General features: G+C 49.0%; 2 protein-coding genes across 3 annotated transcripts; one reads left to right on the top strand and one right to left on the bottom strand.

Moving 5' to 3' along the window:
- Positions 1 to 842: 842 nt before the first annotated feature.
- Positions 843 to 9,088, bottom strand: LOC132224890 (holocytochrome c-type synthase). Of its 2 annotated transcripts, XM_059680034.1 has the most exons (7): positions 8,930 to 9,087; positions 7,618 to 7,760; positions 5,039 to 5,187; positions 3,581 to 3,729; positions 3,224 to 3,343; positions 1,597 to 1,683; positions 843 to 1,115 (listed from the first exon to the last, which is right to left on the bottom strand). In XM_059680034.1, the coding sequence occupies exons 2-7, from the start codon at positions 7,727 to 7,729 to the stop codon at positions 917 to 919; spliced, it is 816 nt and encodes a 271-aa protein (XP_059536017.1). In that variant the 5' UTR covers positions 7,730 to 7,760; positions 8,930 to 9,087; the 3' UTR covers positions 843 to 916. The 2 variants fall into 2 exon arrangements, with proteins under 2 accessions (XP_059536017.1, XP_059536018.1); XM_059680035.1 differs by lacking the exon at positions 1,597 to 1,683 and having other exon boundaries at positions 8,930 to 9,088.
- A 66-nt stretch (positions 9,089 to 9,154) lies between these two features.
- LOC132223735 (histone PARylation factor 1-like) lies at positions 9,155 to 15,302 on the top strand. The gene is made up of 2 exons (XM_059678761.1): positions 9,155 to 9,259; positions 14,279 to 15,302. Exons 1-2 carry the CDS (start codon positions 9,155 to 9,157, stop codon positions 15,182 to 15,184), a joined length of 1,011 nt encoding a protein of 336 aa, XP_059534744.1. The 3' UTR covers positions 15,185 to 15,302.
- Positions 15,303 to 17,759: the final 2,457 nt, after the last annotated feature.

Genomic DNA, 17,759 nt, shown 5'->3' on the forward strand with positions numbered 1-17,759 from the left:
AACCAGGGACAGTGAGACCTGCCTGTTGGGAGCAGTTCCACCTCAGAGCAATGGGGATGGAGATGAAAATGAAACAGCGGAAACACACATTCCCCTGCATGTGCACCCTCAGACCACGGTGGCATTGAAACGATTCTGTAACGAGGCCAGGTCTGAACAATTCCCATGAGAACGTGGGGAGCCAAGACACACTTGAGTTTTGCTGAGTGCACTTGCGGAGTCAACCTCTGAGTTTTCTTCTGGGGCCACGACCATATCGTAGGGCAGCGGTTCTCAACCTGTGGGTCGCGACCCTTTTGGGGGTCGAACGACCCTTTCACAGGGGTCGCCTAAGACCATCGGAAAACACATCTATAATTACATATTGTTTTTGTGATGAATCACTGTGCTTTCATTATGTTCAATGTGTAACCATGAAATTGGGGATGACCACAACATGAGGAACTGTATGAAAGGGTCGCGGCCTTAGGAAGGTTGAGAACCGCTGTCGTAGGGCCTTGAGAACTGCTGGTGACGCTTTAAGAGCTCCTGTGCAGCCTATGGGTTTTCAGGTCTCAAGTCGTCAAGAGAAAACAGTAAGACAAGCGGCTCTCTTCATATTTTAAGGGAAGTTCTTTTTAAGAGGTGGCTCAGACTTTTCTAGATTAAACACACAGGCAATACTGCAGTTCAAGGGAAAAAGAAGGGACTGCTTCCCACTGGAAAGGAAACATAATACGATCTGCAATCAACAGTGGGGTGAAAACAGAGCTCCAAAGAGCGCGTGCATACTACCCTGCGCCAAGTGAAGTTCAAGGTCATGACCCACTCGACCTTCCCAGTACATCACGAGCGCAATTCAGTTTAGGGAAAAGAGTTTAATGTCGCTCTCAGGAAAAAAATAGTTGGTATTTCCCTGTCTCTAACAAAGCACCGGTTATGAGGTCCAGCGCCACCAGGCGACCTTCATTCTGTCCCACACCGCCGACAGCGAGTCGAAGGCCGGCCGCACGTCCAGGATGGTGAACTGGTACTCCTGGTTGACCTCGCCGCCGTCGTAGTAGTCAATGACGTATCTGACTTCCGTGCCGCAGCGGTTGACAATCCAGTCGTGCCTGTCGAAAGGCAACTCGTACCTGGAATGAGGACACGCTGGTGAGTGTCAGCCCGCTCGCCGGGCCCCGGGGCAGCGTGGCAAGGCCTGCTCTCGGGCAAACATCTCCCGGGGGAGGGGAGACTCGTCACAGCCCACAGCGCCCAACAAAGGCAGTGCTGAGGATGTGCCATGGGCCCAGCTCACACGCCGGCCAGTCTGCCCACCCAGGAATCAGGCCCCCCGACAGAGAGCCAGGAGGGTGAGGGGTTGGGTTCTCCGGCTGCACTGGGAGAGAAGGGAGAAGGCCAAGTGCACAGATGCAAGGAGGAGTCGGAGGACAGCTCGGGTCGATCCTGCGACAAGGAGATGGGGAGCAACCTGAGTGAATCCGCCCCCACCTGGACGAAACCTACAGATGCACATGGGCTACATCTTGGAAGACGGCCCCCCAGTTCTGGGTTCCGGTCCATGGAGAAGGGACCCTCACACGGGAGTGGCAGTCCCTTCCCGCCCACACTCACCCCATCCAGGAGCGGATCCGTGCCCGTGGGGAGTAGTCCTTGGCTTTCCCTCCGAACCGGACCAACGACGGACCACAGGGACACTCCCTAGGAAAGCCCCAAATTAGACCGTCTGTGAAAAGAGCTTCTTTCCTTTGAAAACGATGATGTTGCATGTCCTCAATAACATAGTTTTCTGAAGGCATTTACACAGTCTCGCATTCTCTAAGAAAGGTCACTGCCCAATTCAAACCAAGATCCCTAGACCTTCAAAAAGCTGCTCTCCGTTTCTGGATCGGGTATGTTCCGCTCCCTCCACTCCCTTCCGAATATCTGCCCTGCTCTCCGCAGGAGTCCGGGCCAGGGCCTTTGCATTTGGTGTGAGGACACAGGCATGTTCCTGGGGGACAAGGGAGGGTGGAGTATTGGGCATCTCGCTTCTCTGTCGCATAGAGCAGCTGGCATAACCTTGCAGACGAACATAACAAAACCCTACACTCTTTTTGGGTTTGATACCAATGAACGGCCTTCACGAAGAAGGAAAATGCTAGATAAATCCCTAGGAACTCATGTACTTGGTGTCGGACCAGCTCCTTAAGGAAGCAACCGCACACAGGACGGGTGGCGAGGTCCTGGCTAGAAAAATCCGCTCACTCTCGGCACAGCCTTGGTGCCGGGACTTCCTGGGTGCCAGCCGGCCCGCTCCCAGGCGCAGGGAGCTGGGGGGCAGCATCACGTAAGACCACCCTGCACTGGCTGAGCTCACGGCCAGCCTTCTCCGCCAGAAAAAGGCCTGCACTCTAAGACATCTTGAGGCGTTAGGCCTGCTGGGGACTCAGTAAATGCTGCTGAGTGAGCATCTCCTAGGGCAGTGGTCGGCAAACCGCGGCTCGCGAGCCACATGCGGCTCTTTGGCCCCTTGAGTGTGGCTCTTCCACAAAATACCACGTGCGGGCGCGCACGTACAGTGCTATTGAAACTTCGTGGAAGAGCCACACTCAGGGGGCCAAAGAGCCGCATGTGGCTCGCGAGCCGCAGTTTGCCGGCCACTGTCCTAGGGGCAGAGAGCAATATAGTGTCCCGTGTCCCCCATGCTCATGGGCAGGGGTCGTGGCCGACAGCCAGTGCCCCTCACCAGCAAAGAACTGGATTCCAGCCCACGACTGTCAAGCCGGCCAGCCCTGCCCACTGAGTGATGGCGGGTGAGGCCCAGATACCGGGGAGCAGAGACCAGCGTCCCTCCTTCCCCCTTCCTGCACCCGGGACCCACGGAATCCACGAGCATAAGGACACATGGATTTATTTACACGGTTGCATGGAGGGGGGTCTGCCACACCAGGGTCACTGGAACGGGCCTGCTACCCAAACTGTTTCATTCAAATGACACATCTGAAAGAACGATGCCGGAAGGATTTGTTGTTGTTAATCCTCACCCAAGGGTATTTTCCCACTCATTTCTAGGGAGACTGAGAGAGAGAGGGAAAGACAGAGAAACATCGATTGGCTGCCTCCTGCACGAGCCCTGACCAGAACATGCCCTTGACCGGAATTGAACCCGGGACCCTTTGGTCCGTAGGCCGACGCTCTATCCACTGAGCCACACCGGCTAGGGCTGGGAGGGTTTTTTTAAGATCTCAAACATACTTACGCAGCATGAAGGGCTTCCCACTTCAAAATCTCCTTCCACGCCTGCTCGTTGTTCTGGTTGTGGATCTTGATGATGTTGTACATGTCCTTCTGGCTGATGTCGTCATCCTTCCACTTCCACCTGGGAATGAAGGTCGGCAAGATAGGACCGGCCTCCTGCTATCTCTCCGGACACACCCACCCTAGCCGGCTTCGCCTTGCACTATCTTCTGATAAGCCTGAACGTTATTCGAAACAAATTACCTTTTGAAATAAAAACGTATTGTTCATCTGGAGGCTAAAAACCTCTTTGGCGGTTATTCTTAGATAAACGTAACAAGTGATTTTTCTGTTCTCAGTCCGAGGCCCCCTCGCTTACCCTTTCTTGAGCATCGCGTTCCAGAACATCTGCTCGGAAGGGTAAACCCACTTTTTCTCGGAATCTGCTCTGGGAATGGACGACTCCTCCCTCACCGTGGAAAGCGCGAACGGCTGGTCAGGGGCCGGGGTCTGATTAGGTGGTGGCATCTGAATAGAACAAGCAGAACCGTTTTTGAAATGTTGGAAACGTGATACAGAGTAGAGACGAGCACTGTAATGAACCACTTCCTGGAAAGCAACGCATTGCACGCAACACAGGTTCTCTTTCAAACCACCGGCAGCAAAATGTCAGCCCTATCAGACCATTTCCCGTGCTGTTCAAGTTCTCAGAAACGGGAAATACACCTTGTGGGCATATTCTTGGTCTTTTTCTCCTCGAGGATGAAGAAGTAAAAGCTGCCCTGGCCAGTGTTGCTCAGTGGTTAGAGCACCGGCCTGCGCACTGAAGGGTCACGGGTTTGATTCCCGGTCAACGGCATGTACCTTCATTTCAGGTTCAATGCCAATTCCCCCCCCTTCCCACTCTGAAAAGCAATGAAAAAAATATCCTCATGTGAGGATTAATGGGAAAAAAAAGGAGTAACGACAAATCCCACGATCAGCAGGCATTTCAGAAAACCTTTCTATGGCAGGCTTAACAAAAATGACTGTTCATTCTTCTGAGGAAGTCTGATAGGAAGCCTGTCCAGCACCACTTCCTGTTAAAGAAGTTTACTTTGAGGATCTTGCTTATGCTTTCAGCCTTTGGGGTGAGTATGTGGCCGATGAGGAGTGACGTCCCCACACTGGCAGACTGGAGGGAGGCGAAGGATGTTTCCTCCCAGACACAGCGGCAGCATTGAACTTGGACTAGCGCTTCTCACTCTCTCTACTACTGCCGCTTGGGGCCGCACAACACTTGGTTACCGGGCTCTGTTCTGAGCACAGTAGGATCTTTAGCAACATCCCTGACCTCAACCCAAGAGTACCCCTTCCCCAGTCGTGACAACCAATGTCCCCCCTGGGGGCACCCCAGGTTGAGAACCACTGGCCGAGAACTTCTTTTTGTAGTGAAAGTGTGAAGGATTGCCTAGTGGGTGCACAGGAATTATTAAGTCACAACACAGCCCCTGGTTAGAAAGATGGCAGAAGAGCTGGGTGTGCTGGCACCACACAGGGAATCTTTCCGGTTTTCACTACGGTGTTTAAAATCACAGGTGGAAAAAAAGAGAAAAAGGCCCGACTGGGGTGGCTCCGTGGTTGAGCATTGACCTATGAACCAGGAGGTCACAGTTCGATTCCTGGTCAGGGCACAGGCCCGGGTTGCAGGCTCGATCCCATGTGGGGCGTGCAGGAGGCAGCCGACCCATGATTCTCCCTCATCATTGATGTTTCTCTCTCCGCCTCTCCCTTCCTCTCTGAAATCAATAAAAATACATTTTTAAAAAGTTCCAGGAAGGAGCCGAGTGCGGATTACCAGATTAGAAGGATCTAGGTTCTGCCTGTCCGCAGTGGCGCCCGTAACAGGGCACTCCACGTACTCGTAGGCGCGATCTTGGTGGGCAGGCCCAGAGCTGGGTTTCTTCTCGCACGTGGGGTCAGCTGGCTCTCCACTCACCAGACAGTCTGAGAGAAATCAAGCATGAAAACGGTGTCACCACAAAGGCAGGGCGCCTGGCTCTCCCGGCTGGGCCCTAAAGAGCTGACTTGCCGACCAGCGATGACCACAGGCAGGGCCAGGCGTCGGCTGCTGAAAGTGGCCACGGCCACGCTAGCTAGCTTCCCGATATCCTAGAGGCCAGGACAGGGTTCTCCAAGTTTACGTTCCCTTTGAAAGAGAAATGGGTACCCCTTCTCTTCTTGGGTCATGCCCTTAGCAAAAATACTGCCCCCCTCCCCCATCTCAACATTTGCAAATGCCATGGTTTCAGTAATGGGCTAGAACAGTGGTTCTCAACCTTCTGGCCCTTTAAATATAGTTCCTCATGTTGTGACCCAACCATGAAATGACTTTCATTGCTCCTTCATAACTGTCATGTTGCTACTGTGATGAATCGTCATGTAAATATCTGATATGCAGGATGGTCTTAGGCGACCCCTGTGAAAGGGTCGTTTGAACGCCAAAGGGGTCGCGACCCACAGGTTGAGAACCGCTGGGTTACATTTTTCATGTTACATAACCCACAGCCCCTTCAATCTCCTACACATACCCACATTCTTTACTAATACAGATAAATCCAACTGGCAGCTCTTCTGGATACACAGCAAAGGAAGTCAAACCAGACAGGGCTGTATCTCCCTGGGGATGCTCAGGGTAGCACTCTCAACCTGTCTGGATTCTTCCCATTCGGAGAAACCCCGGAAGAGAATTGGAGCTATCCTTGTCCAAGGTCACAGAGTTTTCCTGGCTTTGCCACTTATGAGCTGCTGGAGCTCTGTTTCCTTAGCTATAAAAAAGGGAGAGCCCTCGCCGGTTTGGCTCAGTGGCTAGAGCAGCCGTGGGCAAACTACGGCCCCGTTTGAAATGAATAAAACTAAAAAAAAAAAAAGACCGTACCCTTTTATGTAATGATGTTTACTTTGAATTTATATTAGTTCACACAAACACTCCATCCATGCTTTTGTTCCGGTCCTCCGGTCCAGTTTAAGAACCCATTGTGGCCCTCGAGTCAAAACGTTTGCCCACCCCTGGGCTAGAGTGTCGGCCTATGGACTGGAGGGGCCCGGGTTCAATTCCCCTTAGGGCTTGATCCCCAGTAGGGGGCGTGCAGGAGGCAGCTGATCCATGATTCTCTCTCATCACTGATGTTTCTATCTCGCCCTCTCCCTTCCTTTCTGAAATCAATAAAGACATATTTTATAAAAAATAAATAAAAAAGGGAGAAAACCCACCGCACGGGATGATTATGAGGATAAGAACGGAAACTCCAAGCAAAGGATTTTGTCTGTTTCATACACTGCTGTTCTCTCAGTGCAAAAACAAGGAAGTGAAACCCACCAATGATCATCACAGAGTGGGCAGTGAGCAAATCCTTGCTGACTGACGAAGGCAATGAAAGGTGAGCACTCGTTAAGTGTACCCTGTTGGCTCTTGCCCTCCTATCTTGAAGCAGGAAGGCACCCATCAGGCTGGTTCAGGCCCTGCTTTATACAAACGACCTAAAGCAGACGTGCATCAGTTCAAAATGAAAGCTGCTTCGTTTGCACCTGAAGAATGAACAGTAAGTCCATCAGGTGATGCACACTGCCAGGATGCAGGAGTAAAGTTGTCTTTATTAAAAATACATTTTTATTGATTTCAGAGATGAAGGGAGAGGGAAAGAGAGGAAGAGAGAAAGAGGAAGAGGGAGAGAGAGAGACATCAATGATGAGAGAGGATCATTAATAGGCTGCCTCCTGCACACCCCACACTGGGGATTGAGCCCGCAACCCAGGCGTGTGCCCTGACTGGGAATCTAACTGTGACCCCCCAGGTTCATAGGTTGATGCTCAACCACTGAGCCACACCCTCCGGGCTAAAGTTGTCTTGGTGGATAAAGACAGCTAGATCTAGACCAAGGTTTCCCAAGCACAGCCCTCTTGACATCTGGGGCCAGGTGAGTCTTTGTTGAGGGATTGTCCTGTGCACTGTGGGTTGTTCAGCAGAACTTCTGGCTTCTACGCACTAGATGTACGCGCCTCTCCTCTCAGTTGTGACAGGCAAAAATGTCTCCATATGTTGCCGAATGTCCCCTGGGGTGAGAGGGAATCACCGCCCGCCCGAGTTGAGAACCACAGATATAGACACACACAAACTTTGGGGGCACTGGGGTGGAATGAACACTACGCTGTCATTCATTATCTCAATTAATTGTCATAATAACCCTGTGAAGCATATTATGTCTTCATCTTACAGTTGATGGGTTGAGAAGTACCTCGTCTACAGTCACATAACTTGTAAGTAGCCACAGAAGGACCCAACCCAGGGAGGCTCACCAGCATGCTGTACTGCCTCTTCCCTAAAATCCTTTTGAGGACTGCCTTTTGTTTTTATTTTCTAGACAAAGGATCGAGTACCTTTCATTTTCCCTTCATGCATTGGACATCCTGAAGGCGGGGCTGTAGTCTGGTGAGCAGAAGCATTGGCGGTCTGAACTGCAACAGCCGGGGTGGATGGAGACAAACCCATGGTGGAGCCGCTGGGCTAAATCCAAACAGTTCTAAATTCACACGTGGCAAAGCAGAGAGATTAATGCTGATGTCTGGGTTCCAGCCACTCCCTGGGAATTCTTAATCTGGCCAACTTGTTCTTCATCCTCGCCATCCTTCCGGACATCTGCGGGCCGGGGTACCCACTTCCGGGAACAGCTTTAATATATTACCCGCTTTGGGCAATACGAGTTGTGATACGTACACCACCCTGTGTGGGAACGTTTCTAACGGTGGGCGGATTGGGGGGAGGGGGGGGGCGGGGAGGGTGAGGTGAGGAGGTCCCTGAGAAACAATGTCATATCCAGGGGGTTAGGTCGAGGTAGAGGGTCCTTGGCGGTGATCGGACAGGAGAGGGGAGGTTTACTGGTGATCGGGTGGGAGGGGGAGGTTTACTGGTGATCGGGTGGGAGGGGGAGGTTTACTGGTGATCGGGTGGGAGAAGGGAGGTTTAATGGTGATCGGGTGGGAGAGGGGAGGTTTAATGGTGATCGGGTGGGAGAGGGGAGGTTTAATGGTGATCGGGTGGGAGGGGGGAGGTTTAATGGTGATCGGGTGGGAGGGGGCAGGTTTAATGGTGACCGGGTGGGAGAGGGGAGGTTTAATGGTGATCGGGTGGGAGAGGGGAGGTTTAATGGTGATCGGGTGGGAGGGGGGAGGTTTAATGGTGATCGGGTGGGAGGGGGCAGGTTTAATGGTGACCGGGTGGGAGAGGGGAGGTTTAATGGTGATCGGGTGGGAGAGGGGAGGTTTAATGGTGATCGGGTGGGAGGGGGGAGGTTTAATGGTGATCGGGTGGGAGGGGGCAGGTTTAATGGTGATCGGGTGGGAGAGGGGAGGTTTAATGGTGATCGGGTGGGAGAGGGGAGGTTTAATGGTGATCGGGTGGGAGAGGGGAGGTTTAATGGTGATCGGGTGGGAGAGGGGAGGTTTAATGGTGATCGGGTGGGAGAGGGGAGGTTTAATGGTGATCGGGTGGGAGAGGGGAGGTTTACTCAGGCCAGACTGGGGCCCAGCCCCGGGGTTTAGCGAGCGTCTGTGGGTCTGGGAAAAGTACGGCGCAGAAAAGGGATTCCAGAAGGAAAGGACGGCAGAGGGCAGGGTGCGGAGTGCCTTCCTCGCACGGTCCCCACGCGTCCCGCCTGCTCCAGCCCCCCACCCCCCGCCGGCCGCTCCGCACCTGACTCCCGCCTGGGCTGCTCTGCGCGCCGGAACCGCCTCTCGCTTCCAACTCCGGCCCCCAGCGGCCCCCACCGGCCCCTGCCGCCTGGCCCTCGCGCGGTCACTGCGGCCGCCTGGGTCACCGCTGGTAAAGGCGCTCTACGCGACTTCCTTTTCCGAAGGCGGGACTTCCGGGTGTGTGGGAGGTGGAGCGCCTGCTGGAAAGGAAGAGCTTCCGTCAATCATGAAGGAGCGGGCCCCGCCCCCGCCCGCCTCGGCTTATCAGTGCGTGCGCTGCGCTATGGCCCCGCCCCCCCGGCCAGGCACCTTTCTCGCGGAGGCGGAGCTTGTGGGCGTTGAGCCAGAGCCAGAGACTTGCCTAGAGCAGGACTTTCCAGGACAGATGCTTGGAGCGGCCAGGGGGTGCTTGGCAGTAGTTCGCTTGAAAATGTCTATCATTTTAAGTTGCATCTCGTCAGTTGTAATTATAGTAACGACTCCAGGAGCTTCAGCAGGTGAGAGCGGTGGCAGACCCCGGAGATCCCAAGATGAACCCAACAAGATCCCCCTCCCCAGGCCATCTGCAGGGGGTGTGTGGACTGGAAGGTCTGTATTTTCAGTTACCTCTAGCCCAGCGGTTCTCAACCTTCCTAATGCCGCGACCCTTTCGTACAGTTCCTCATGTTGTGGTGACCCCCAATTTCATGGTTACAAATGGAACATAATGAAAGCATAGTGATTCATCACAAAAACAATATGTCATTCTAGATGTGTTTTCCGATGGTCTTAGGCGACCCCTGTGAAAGGGTCGTTCGACCCCCAAAGGGGACGTGACCCACAGGTTGAGAACCGCTGCTCTACCAGAAATGGAGTGGGTTTCTTTTCCCAGCAGGGATGCAGGCAACAAACCCTAGTGGTATTAGCTCTGTGTGGCACTAAAAGAAATCACAGAGAAAGGATGTCAAATGATGGTTGTTTGTGCCTCAAAATACTTTTCATCACTACTTTCCAATTCAGATAATTTCATCTGGTTACTTAAAGTGTTAATAAGAACCACTTGGCGCTCTGCATCACTGTAGCGGACCTGTGAATGCACTGCGCACCCAGGTGATCTGTAAGGGCCAGGCAGTCCATCCCCTAGGCCCCGGCAGTGGTCGGCAAACTCATTAGCCAACAGAGCCAAATATCAACAGTACAACGATTGAAATGTCCTTTGAGAGCCAAATTTTTTAAACTGAAACTAGATAGGTAGGTACATTGTTATTAACTTAATTAGGGTGCTCCTAAGGCTTAGGAAGAGCCACACTCAAGGGGCCAAAGAGCCGCATGTGGCTCGCAAGCTGCAGTTTGCAGACCACGGCCCTAGGGCAGTGGTTCTCAACCTTCTGGCCCTTTAAATACAGTCCCTCATGTGGTGACGCAACCATAAGATTATTTTCCTTGCTACTTCATAACTGTCATGTTGCTACTGTTATGAATCATAATGTAAAATATGCAGGATGGTCTTAGGCGACCCCTGTGAAAGGGTCATTCGACCCCCAAAGGGGTCGGGACCCACAGGTTGAGAACCTTGGCTGCACATGAGAATCACCTGGGAATCTTTTTTAAAATCCTGATTTCTGGGGCTTCATCCTCCGGAAATTCTGTTTCTTTGTTACTCATGTTGTGGCCTCACCCCATCACAAACAGAATTTCCGGAGGATGAGGCCCAGGAATCAGGATTTGAAAAAGATTCCCAGGTGATTCTCATGTGCAGCCAAGGTTGAGAACCACCGGGCTAGGTGCTGGGAGTGTGGGTAGCTGACAGCTATGGGCTGAGGGGGTCTCCAGGATTTGCCCTCAGCCTGGGAGAACTGCCTCGGGCCAATCTGCCCCTGCCCCCCACTTTGTGGCAGATTGCAGCCTGTGAGTGGTTGATGCAAGGGTTCATGAGCTGCGGCCCCTAGCCTCAAGGGGGACAACTCAGAAGGGCCAACCCAGCTTCAGAGCTTCTCAGGGGGCCAGCTGAAGCTTCCATTTTGACTGCAGCCCAGGACTTTTGCCCAGTCCTCCTTCCATCACTCACAGCTGTTCACGAGAGCACATCTATGCATAAATCTTTTAATAAGTTTCATTATTATATTTTTATTTTAAAAATATATTTTATTGATTTTTTTACAGAGAGGAAGGGAGAGGGATAGAGAGTTAGAAACATCGATGAGAGAGAAACATCGATCAGCTGCCTCCTGCACATCTCCTACTGGGGATGTGCCCACAACCCAGGTACATGCCCTTGGCCGGAATCGAACCTGGGACCCTTCAGTCCGCAGGCCGACGCTCTATCCACTGAGCCAAACCGGTCAGGGGATAAGTTTCATGATTAAGTAGGTTTGGTAAGGCCAACAGATCAGGAAACGGCTGCCATTGAAGACAGCGTGTTCTACGCACAGATCCTAAGAACGGGAGTACACATTACACACAGGGCACCACAGGCACAAGGGAGCATGGGGTCCATCACTAGGCAGAGGGAGGGGAACCGTGGGCAAGCGTCTTCATTATGGTTCCCATGGCAAGGAATAGGTGAGATAGGCTACGCAGGCTTAGGATTGTCTACTATGAGTAATTTCAGCCGGCTCTGAAGTACAGGGTCTCTCCCTTTTGTCTGGTCTCTGGCCATGGAGAGAGAGAATTGGGGGGGCGGATTGTGAGAAAAGAAAGAATTGTGAGAGAGATGAGAGTATTATGGGAGAAGAGATCTGTGCAGATAATGGGGTGTTGGTGGGGAGAATTAAGAATTGTGGGAAATACAGGGAATTACTAGAGAACCAGAGCATTGTGGAGGGCTGGGGGAATTGTGGGGAAGAGCAGAAAACATGATAGGAATTGGGGAATTGTGGAAGAGCAGAAAATCATGAGAAAACTTGTGAGAGAAAATGGAGACTTGTGGGAGAGATGAGGAATTCTAGGAGAAATGGGGAATTATGGGATGTTAAAGCCACAAGTATGAAGGGTGATATCCTTCAAGAATTTTGTTTTTTTCTTTGCTATCATTCCATATTTACCAGAGAATCTTCTGACTTTAGTTGGGTTTTCCTACTAGGAAGAGAATGTTTGACCAGCCAATCTAAATATATCCCTGGCTCTTTGACAGCCTTATTTCTTGTAAGCATTGTGAATTAATAAATTGGAGAGAACAATTGGGGAGAATATTGTTGTCACTCTTGTTCCACTTCGGGTGTCCATTTATGCTGGTGCTTCCAGGGTTCAGAAGGGTTCAGGAATCTGGAAAAGGCTGTGCGCAGATGACATAGGAATCCAGAGACTAATAAAGAGTCCGGAGACGAGATATAATTTTGAAAGGCATTGGGGGTCAGAGGACCTTCAGCCAAAGGAACTGAAGACTGCCTCCTTGCCTAGGACCCTTGCGTTTATTAACACAATTTGTCCTAAGGCCAGGTGGAGATAATACACTTCTAAGGGTAAGGTTTCAGAGGGTACAGAAGCATTGTCAGTTTGGGGAATAGCCTACGGCTGTTCAGGTGTTTGGCCAGCAGGAGGCAATCACATGTAGATTAAGATGCCCTTTAACTGTCTGGCAGCCACAATCAGTTTCCTGTTCAGGTTTGGGGAAATGCCTTTAGCCATTCCCAACAGGTGACTCCACGTGTGACTCAACCCTGTTGAGTCCCCAAGTCTCATCAACCTTTTGATGAAACTCTTGAAATTATGACATGCTGGAATTGGTCTATGGCAGAGAACATAGGTAAAAATGGAAGAAAAATCAACAAAGTGAGGTATGAGTGGCTGTAGGAGGGGAAGGTTCTCGTGAGTGGTTTAGGCTCCTAACGTGGGATGGAAGAACTAAAGCCACAGAAGACAGGCTGACAAACCATTCTCTCCCACCACCACATCCAACACAGTTTTCCAAGAAATATGCTTTGGGGATATTAAAACTCATATTTTTAACTCTTGAATCCTAGTAGGTGTTTGTGATTTTTTTTTTTTATGGCATGGTCTCCTTATGCAATAAAAAACAAAGATATACAGGTTCTAAATGAAGCGTTATTGGTATGAATATTTAAAAGGTATAATCAGCTGTAACTGGTTTGGCTCAGTGGATAGAGCGCCAGTCTGTGGACTGAAAGGTCCCAGGTTCGATTCCAGTCAAGGGCATGTACCTGGGTTGCGGGCACATCCCCAGTAGGGAGTGTGCAGGAGGCAGCTGATGGATGTTTCTCTCTCATCGATGTTTCTAACTCTCTATCCCTTTCCCTTCCTCTCTGTAAAAAAATCAATAAAATACACCTTTTAAAAAAGGTGTAATCAGATTGTAGCAAAGATTTGGATTTTTCTTCTCTCTCTCTCTCTCTCTCTCTCTCTCTCTCACACACACACACACACACACACACACACACACTCTTTACCAATGGAAATATAAGGCTTTACATTTGAAGAAATAAATTGTGAATTATAAAGCATTGTTAACATAAATGCTAAAATATGCTGTTACAGAAGACCAAAGAAATACCAAGCCCGCTTCCTAGAGAAAGGGAGGGACCCCGTTTATTCACACTAGTGGACTCCGGGAATCATTTCCAAATCAGAGCGAAGAAACACGCAGAGAGCCTGCCTGTCTGTCTGTCTGTCTGTCTCTGTTTCTCTCTCTCTCTCTCTCTCTCTCTCTCTATATATATATATATATATATACATATATATATATATATATATATATATATATATATATATATATATAAACCCTGCTGGGGTCTTTGTCTTGCAGATATGCCCCCTTCCCCCTCCGTGGCCCTGCAGGAAGGCCCCCAGGTGTCAGGCCACATCCCTTGGTCCCTCCTGGCACCAGCATAACCACCCCCCCCCCGCCCCCCCGCCAGGGCAGTGCGTTGTTCACAGTCCCAGGGCCTCTGCATTGAGATAACAAGTTCTGCAAGACCAGTTTCCTCCTCAATGCTACTCCTGCACTGCTGCTCTGGGGGCTCTCTACTAATTTGTTCAAGGTTCCTCTTCAGTTGTACCTCCCCTGATGTTACATCAGAAGCAGAGACAGCCATGTTACTAGGAAGCCTAATGAATGAGGTTATCTGAGGCGTGCTCTTTTGTCTCCCAATCTTTATCGTACTAAACTTATCAGCGTTCTCCAAAGAAACAGAACCAATAAGAGCTCGCTCTATCTATCTATCCATGTATCTACCTACCTACCTACGTATCTACCTACCTACCTACCTATCTACCTACCTACCTACCTACCTACCTACCCACCTATCCATCATCCATCCGTCATCCATCCATCCATCCACCCACCCACCGACCCACCCATCCACCCACCCATCCATCTATCAGGGGATTTATTTGAAGGGATTGTGCCACACAGTTGTCAGGAAGGCCAAGTCTGAAATCGGGACGGCAGGCCTGCAGGCTGGAAGCTCAGCAGGTGCTGACTTTGCCGTCTGTTTCCGAAAGCCTTGGACTTCAATTAGTGGGTCCGTATGACATCCTTGCCGGAAAACATAAAATGAAAAAAAAATCATCAAGCCTGAATTTTAACCTTCACTGGAGATTTTACTATGATCCTCCTGAGTTCCAGACAATAATTATTGGAGATAATAAAACTCAGTTCCACATGGGGTATTTCAGGGATTCTCCTGATGAACTTCCTGTATATGTTGGTACAAATGAAGCAAAGAAAAACTGTGTAATTGTTCAAAATGGAGATAATGTGTTTGCTGCCGTTAGATTATTTTTGATGAAAAAACTTAAAGAAGTAACAGATAAAAAGAAAACTAGTTTCTTGAAATCCATAGATGAAAAGCTCACAGAAGCAGCCAGAGAACTGGGGTACTCACTGGAACAGAGAACCGTGAAGATGAAACAGAGAGATAAGAAAGTCGTGACAAAGACCTTTCATGGTGCAGGCTTGGTTGTTCCAGTAGATAAAAATGATGTTGGGTACAGAGAGCTCCCTGAAACAGATGCCAACCTCAAGAGAATTTGCAAGGCAATTGTTGAGGCACCAAGTGATGAGGAGAGACTAAAGGCTTTTGCTCCCATTCAGGAAATGATGACCTTTGTGCAGTTTGCTAATGATGAATGTGACTATGGCATGGGGCTAGAGTTGGGAATGGACCTCTTTTGTTATGGTTCACATTATTTTCATAAAGTTGCTGGCCAGCTTTTACCTCTTGCATACAATCTGTTGAAGAGGAATCTCTTTGCAGAAATTATTGAAGATCATCTGGCAAACAGAAGTAAAGACAACACAGACCAGCTTGCAGCATGAAAGCTGGCTTTCCGTGGTGTACAATATTTTAAAGCATTAATATTAAACTTGTGATTTTTGTTTGTTTTTAAGGGATACAGAAAATAAACTGATGGAAACATTTACTAAAAAAAAAAAAAAAAAAAAAAAAAAAGTGCCTTAGGGGCTGTCCATAGAAAGAAGTACAGAGGTCAAGAGTAAGCCTTTAGAAACTGTTGTATCAGTGTAAGAGGGATTTTAGCCCTAGCCGTTTTGGCTCAGTGGATAGAGCATCGGCCTGCGGACTGAAAGGTCCCGGGTCCCAACGGTCTGTGGACGAAAGGGGCCACATGGTAACCTGACAAGCTCAGGGGAGGCCTGCAGGGTGGTCTTGCAAACTCAGACCTAAAGTCACCACAAAGGATGGTCTGAAATTGAACTTGAACTAAAAGCAATGATGGTGGGTAGTCATCTCCTAGGCCAGTGATGGTGAACCTTTTTTTTTTTTTTAAAATATATTTTTTTATTGATTTTTTACAGAGAGAAAGGGAGAGAGATAGAGAGTTAGAAACATCGATGAGAGAGAAACATCGATCAGCTGCCTCCTGCACATCTCCCACTGGGGATATGCCTGCAACCCAGGTACATGCCCTTGACCGGAATCCAACCTGGGACCCTTCAGTCCGCAAGCCGACGCTCTGTCCACTGAGCCAAACCGTTTTCGGCAATGGTGAACCTTTTGAGCTCGGCGTGTCAGCATTTGGAAAACCCTAACTTAACTCTGGTGCCGTGTCACATAGAGAAATTTTTTGATATTTGCAACCACAGTAAAACAAAGACATATTTTTTATATTTATTTTATATATTTAAATGCCATTTAACAAAGAAAAATCAACCAAAAAAATGAGTTCGCGTGTCACCTCTGACACCGCGTGTCATAGGTTTGCCATCACTGTCCTAGGCCAATAAGGTCACTGACAAGGTCAACCTTTACCTTAACTAAGCCTGTCTGTCTTTTTGCATCTATGATCACATACAATTGAAGTGTCTGGGTAACAGTAACTTCCCTTTTTCCCGACCCCTTGGGGCACAACCTAATGTGCCTGGGCCCCAGGACTGAGACCACAAATTCCTTCACTGTTATCATGTTAATTGCTCCTGCACCCACCTAAGTGTGTGTCTATCATTTTACTTCTTATCCAATCCCAGGGGTTTCCCCCCCTTTGCTCTCTCCCGCCTCTCTAGTGTATCACCAATGAAGTTCATGTAACCCACCTACTTCCCTTTCCTTTGATTGCAAAGTATAAATACAGATGTAACCCGCCATTCTCCGGAGCATTATCTCAATTCCTTGAGGTTCTGCTTCCCAGTGTATGTCAACAGTTTGGCTCAAATAAACTCACAAAAATTCTTTACAGGTTTCAATGTTGTTGTTTTTTACCTTAACAGGTCCAGGTTTGATTCAGATCAAGGGCATGTACCTCTGTTGCAGGCGCCTCTCCTGGTCTGAGCCCTGGTCAGGGTGCGTGCAGGAGGCAACCAATCGATGTGTTTGTCTAACATGGATGTTTCTCTGTCTTTCCCTCTCTCTTCCACTCTCTCTAAAAATCAATGGAAAAATATCCTCGGGTGAGGATTTTTTAAAGAGTGATTTTATATCTGATGAATCTGATAATGAAGACATTTGGCTTGCATTTTGTTTGCTCTTTATTTAATTTTATTATCAGTTTTTATTTTTTTTTTACAAAAATATCAGTGTGATTGATTCCAAATTTAAAAAATCTAGTCATTCACTACACATAGTCCAGAAGCCCTAATCTAAAGTACCTCATAGTGAGAGAAGATTGCTTATCTTTCCTCTCATGTGGAAACAAGAGCATTTGTCTAAAGTTTTGAGTTGCCCCAAGTGAATTCAGCTTCGTATAGAATAGATTTAGTGAATGGAAGAGATGAGTATGACTCTTCTATTATTTACAATAATAATATAATCAGCCCCTAACTGTATTGAAGTACTAATTTCAATAATAATAGACTTGGTTTATTTTTAAAGTTCCTTTTTGATTGCTCAGATTGTCTGCATCCTTGATTTTGTGGCTTTTTGCAGTACCGCAGCCCTGAGCACCAGCCTTCTGGGGAGCGGCCCCGCGTGCTTTGAGGATCACCTACAAGGGTGCCCCTGCTCAAACGCGTTTATCCCCAGGTGAGTCCGCTATGATGCTGGAAATTCTAACACTGAAAAGTGACAGGTAAAAGGAAAATGCGCCAGTACTCCTTGTGAAACATCATGAAGTGTGTCTTTTATTCTATCAGGTGAAATAGAAACAGTTGATTGCAGATTACATGAACAGTTAAATATTTCAACGAAATTCCACCCTGACAATACCTGACAATAGGGTGGTGAAGGCCTGGGTGGCGGGGGCTAAAAGAGGTCAATGGGAGGGAAAAGGGGACATGGAATTCTTTCAACATAAAGACTAAAAAAAAAAAAAAGAAATTCCAGTTTCTCGGCACTTTCTTTTTGGTGGTTGTTGTGTGTTTATATGCTTTGTTCTCTGAGCCCTTGACAATACATATGAGAACTGTGTGGTGGAAAAAGGGTTAAAGTGAAGAACCTTCT

This window comes from Myotis daubentonii, chromosome X (assembly GCF_963259705.1).
Source record: "Myotis daubentonii chromosome X, mMyoDau2.1, whole genome shotgun sequence".
Classification (NCBI taxonomy): Eukaryota; Metazoa; Chordata; class Mammalia; order Chiroptera; family Vespertilionidae; genus Myotis; species Myotis daubentonii.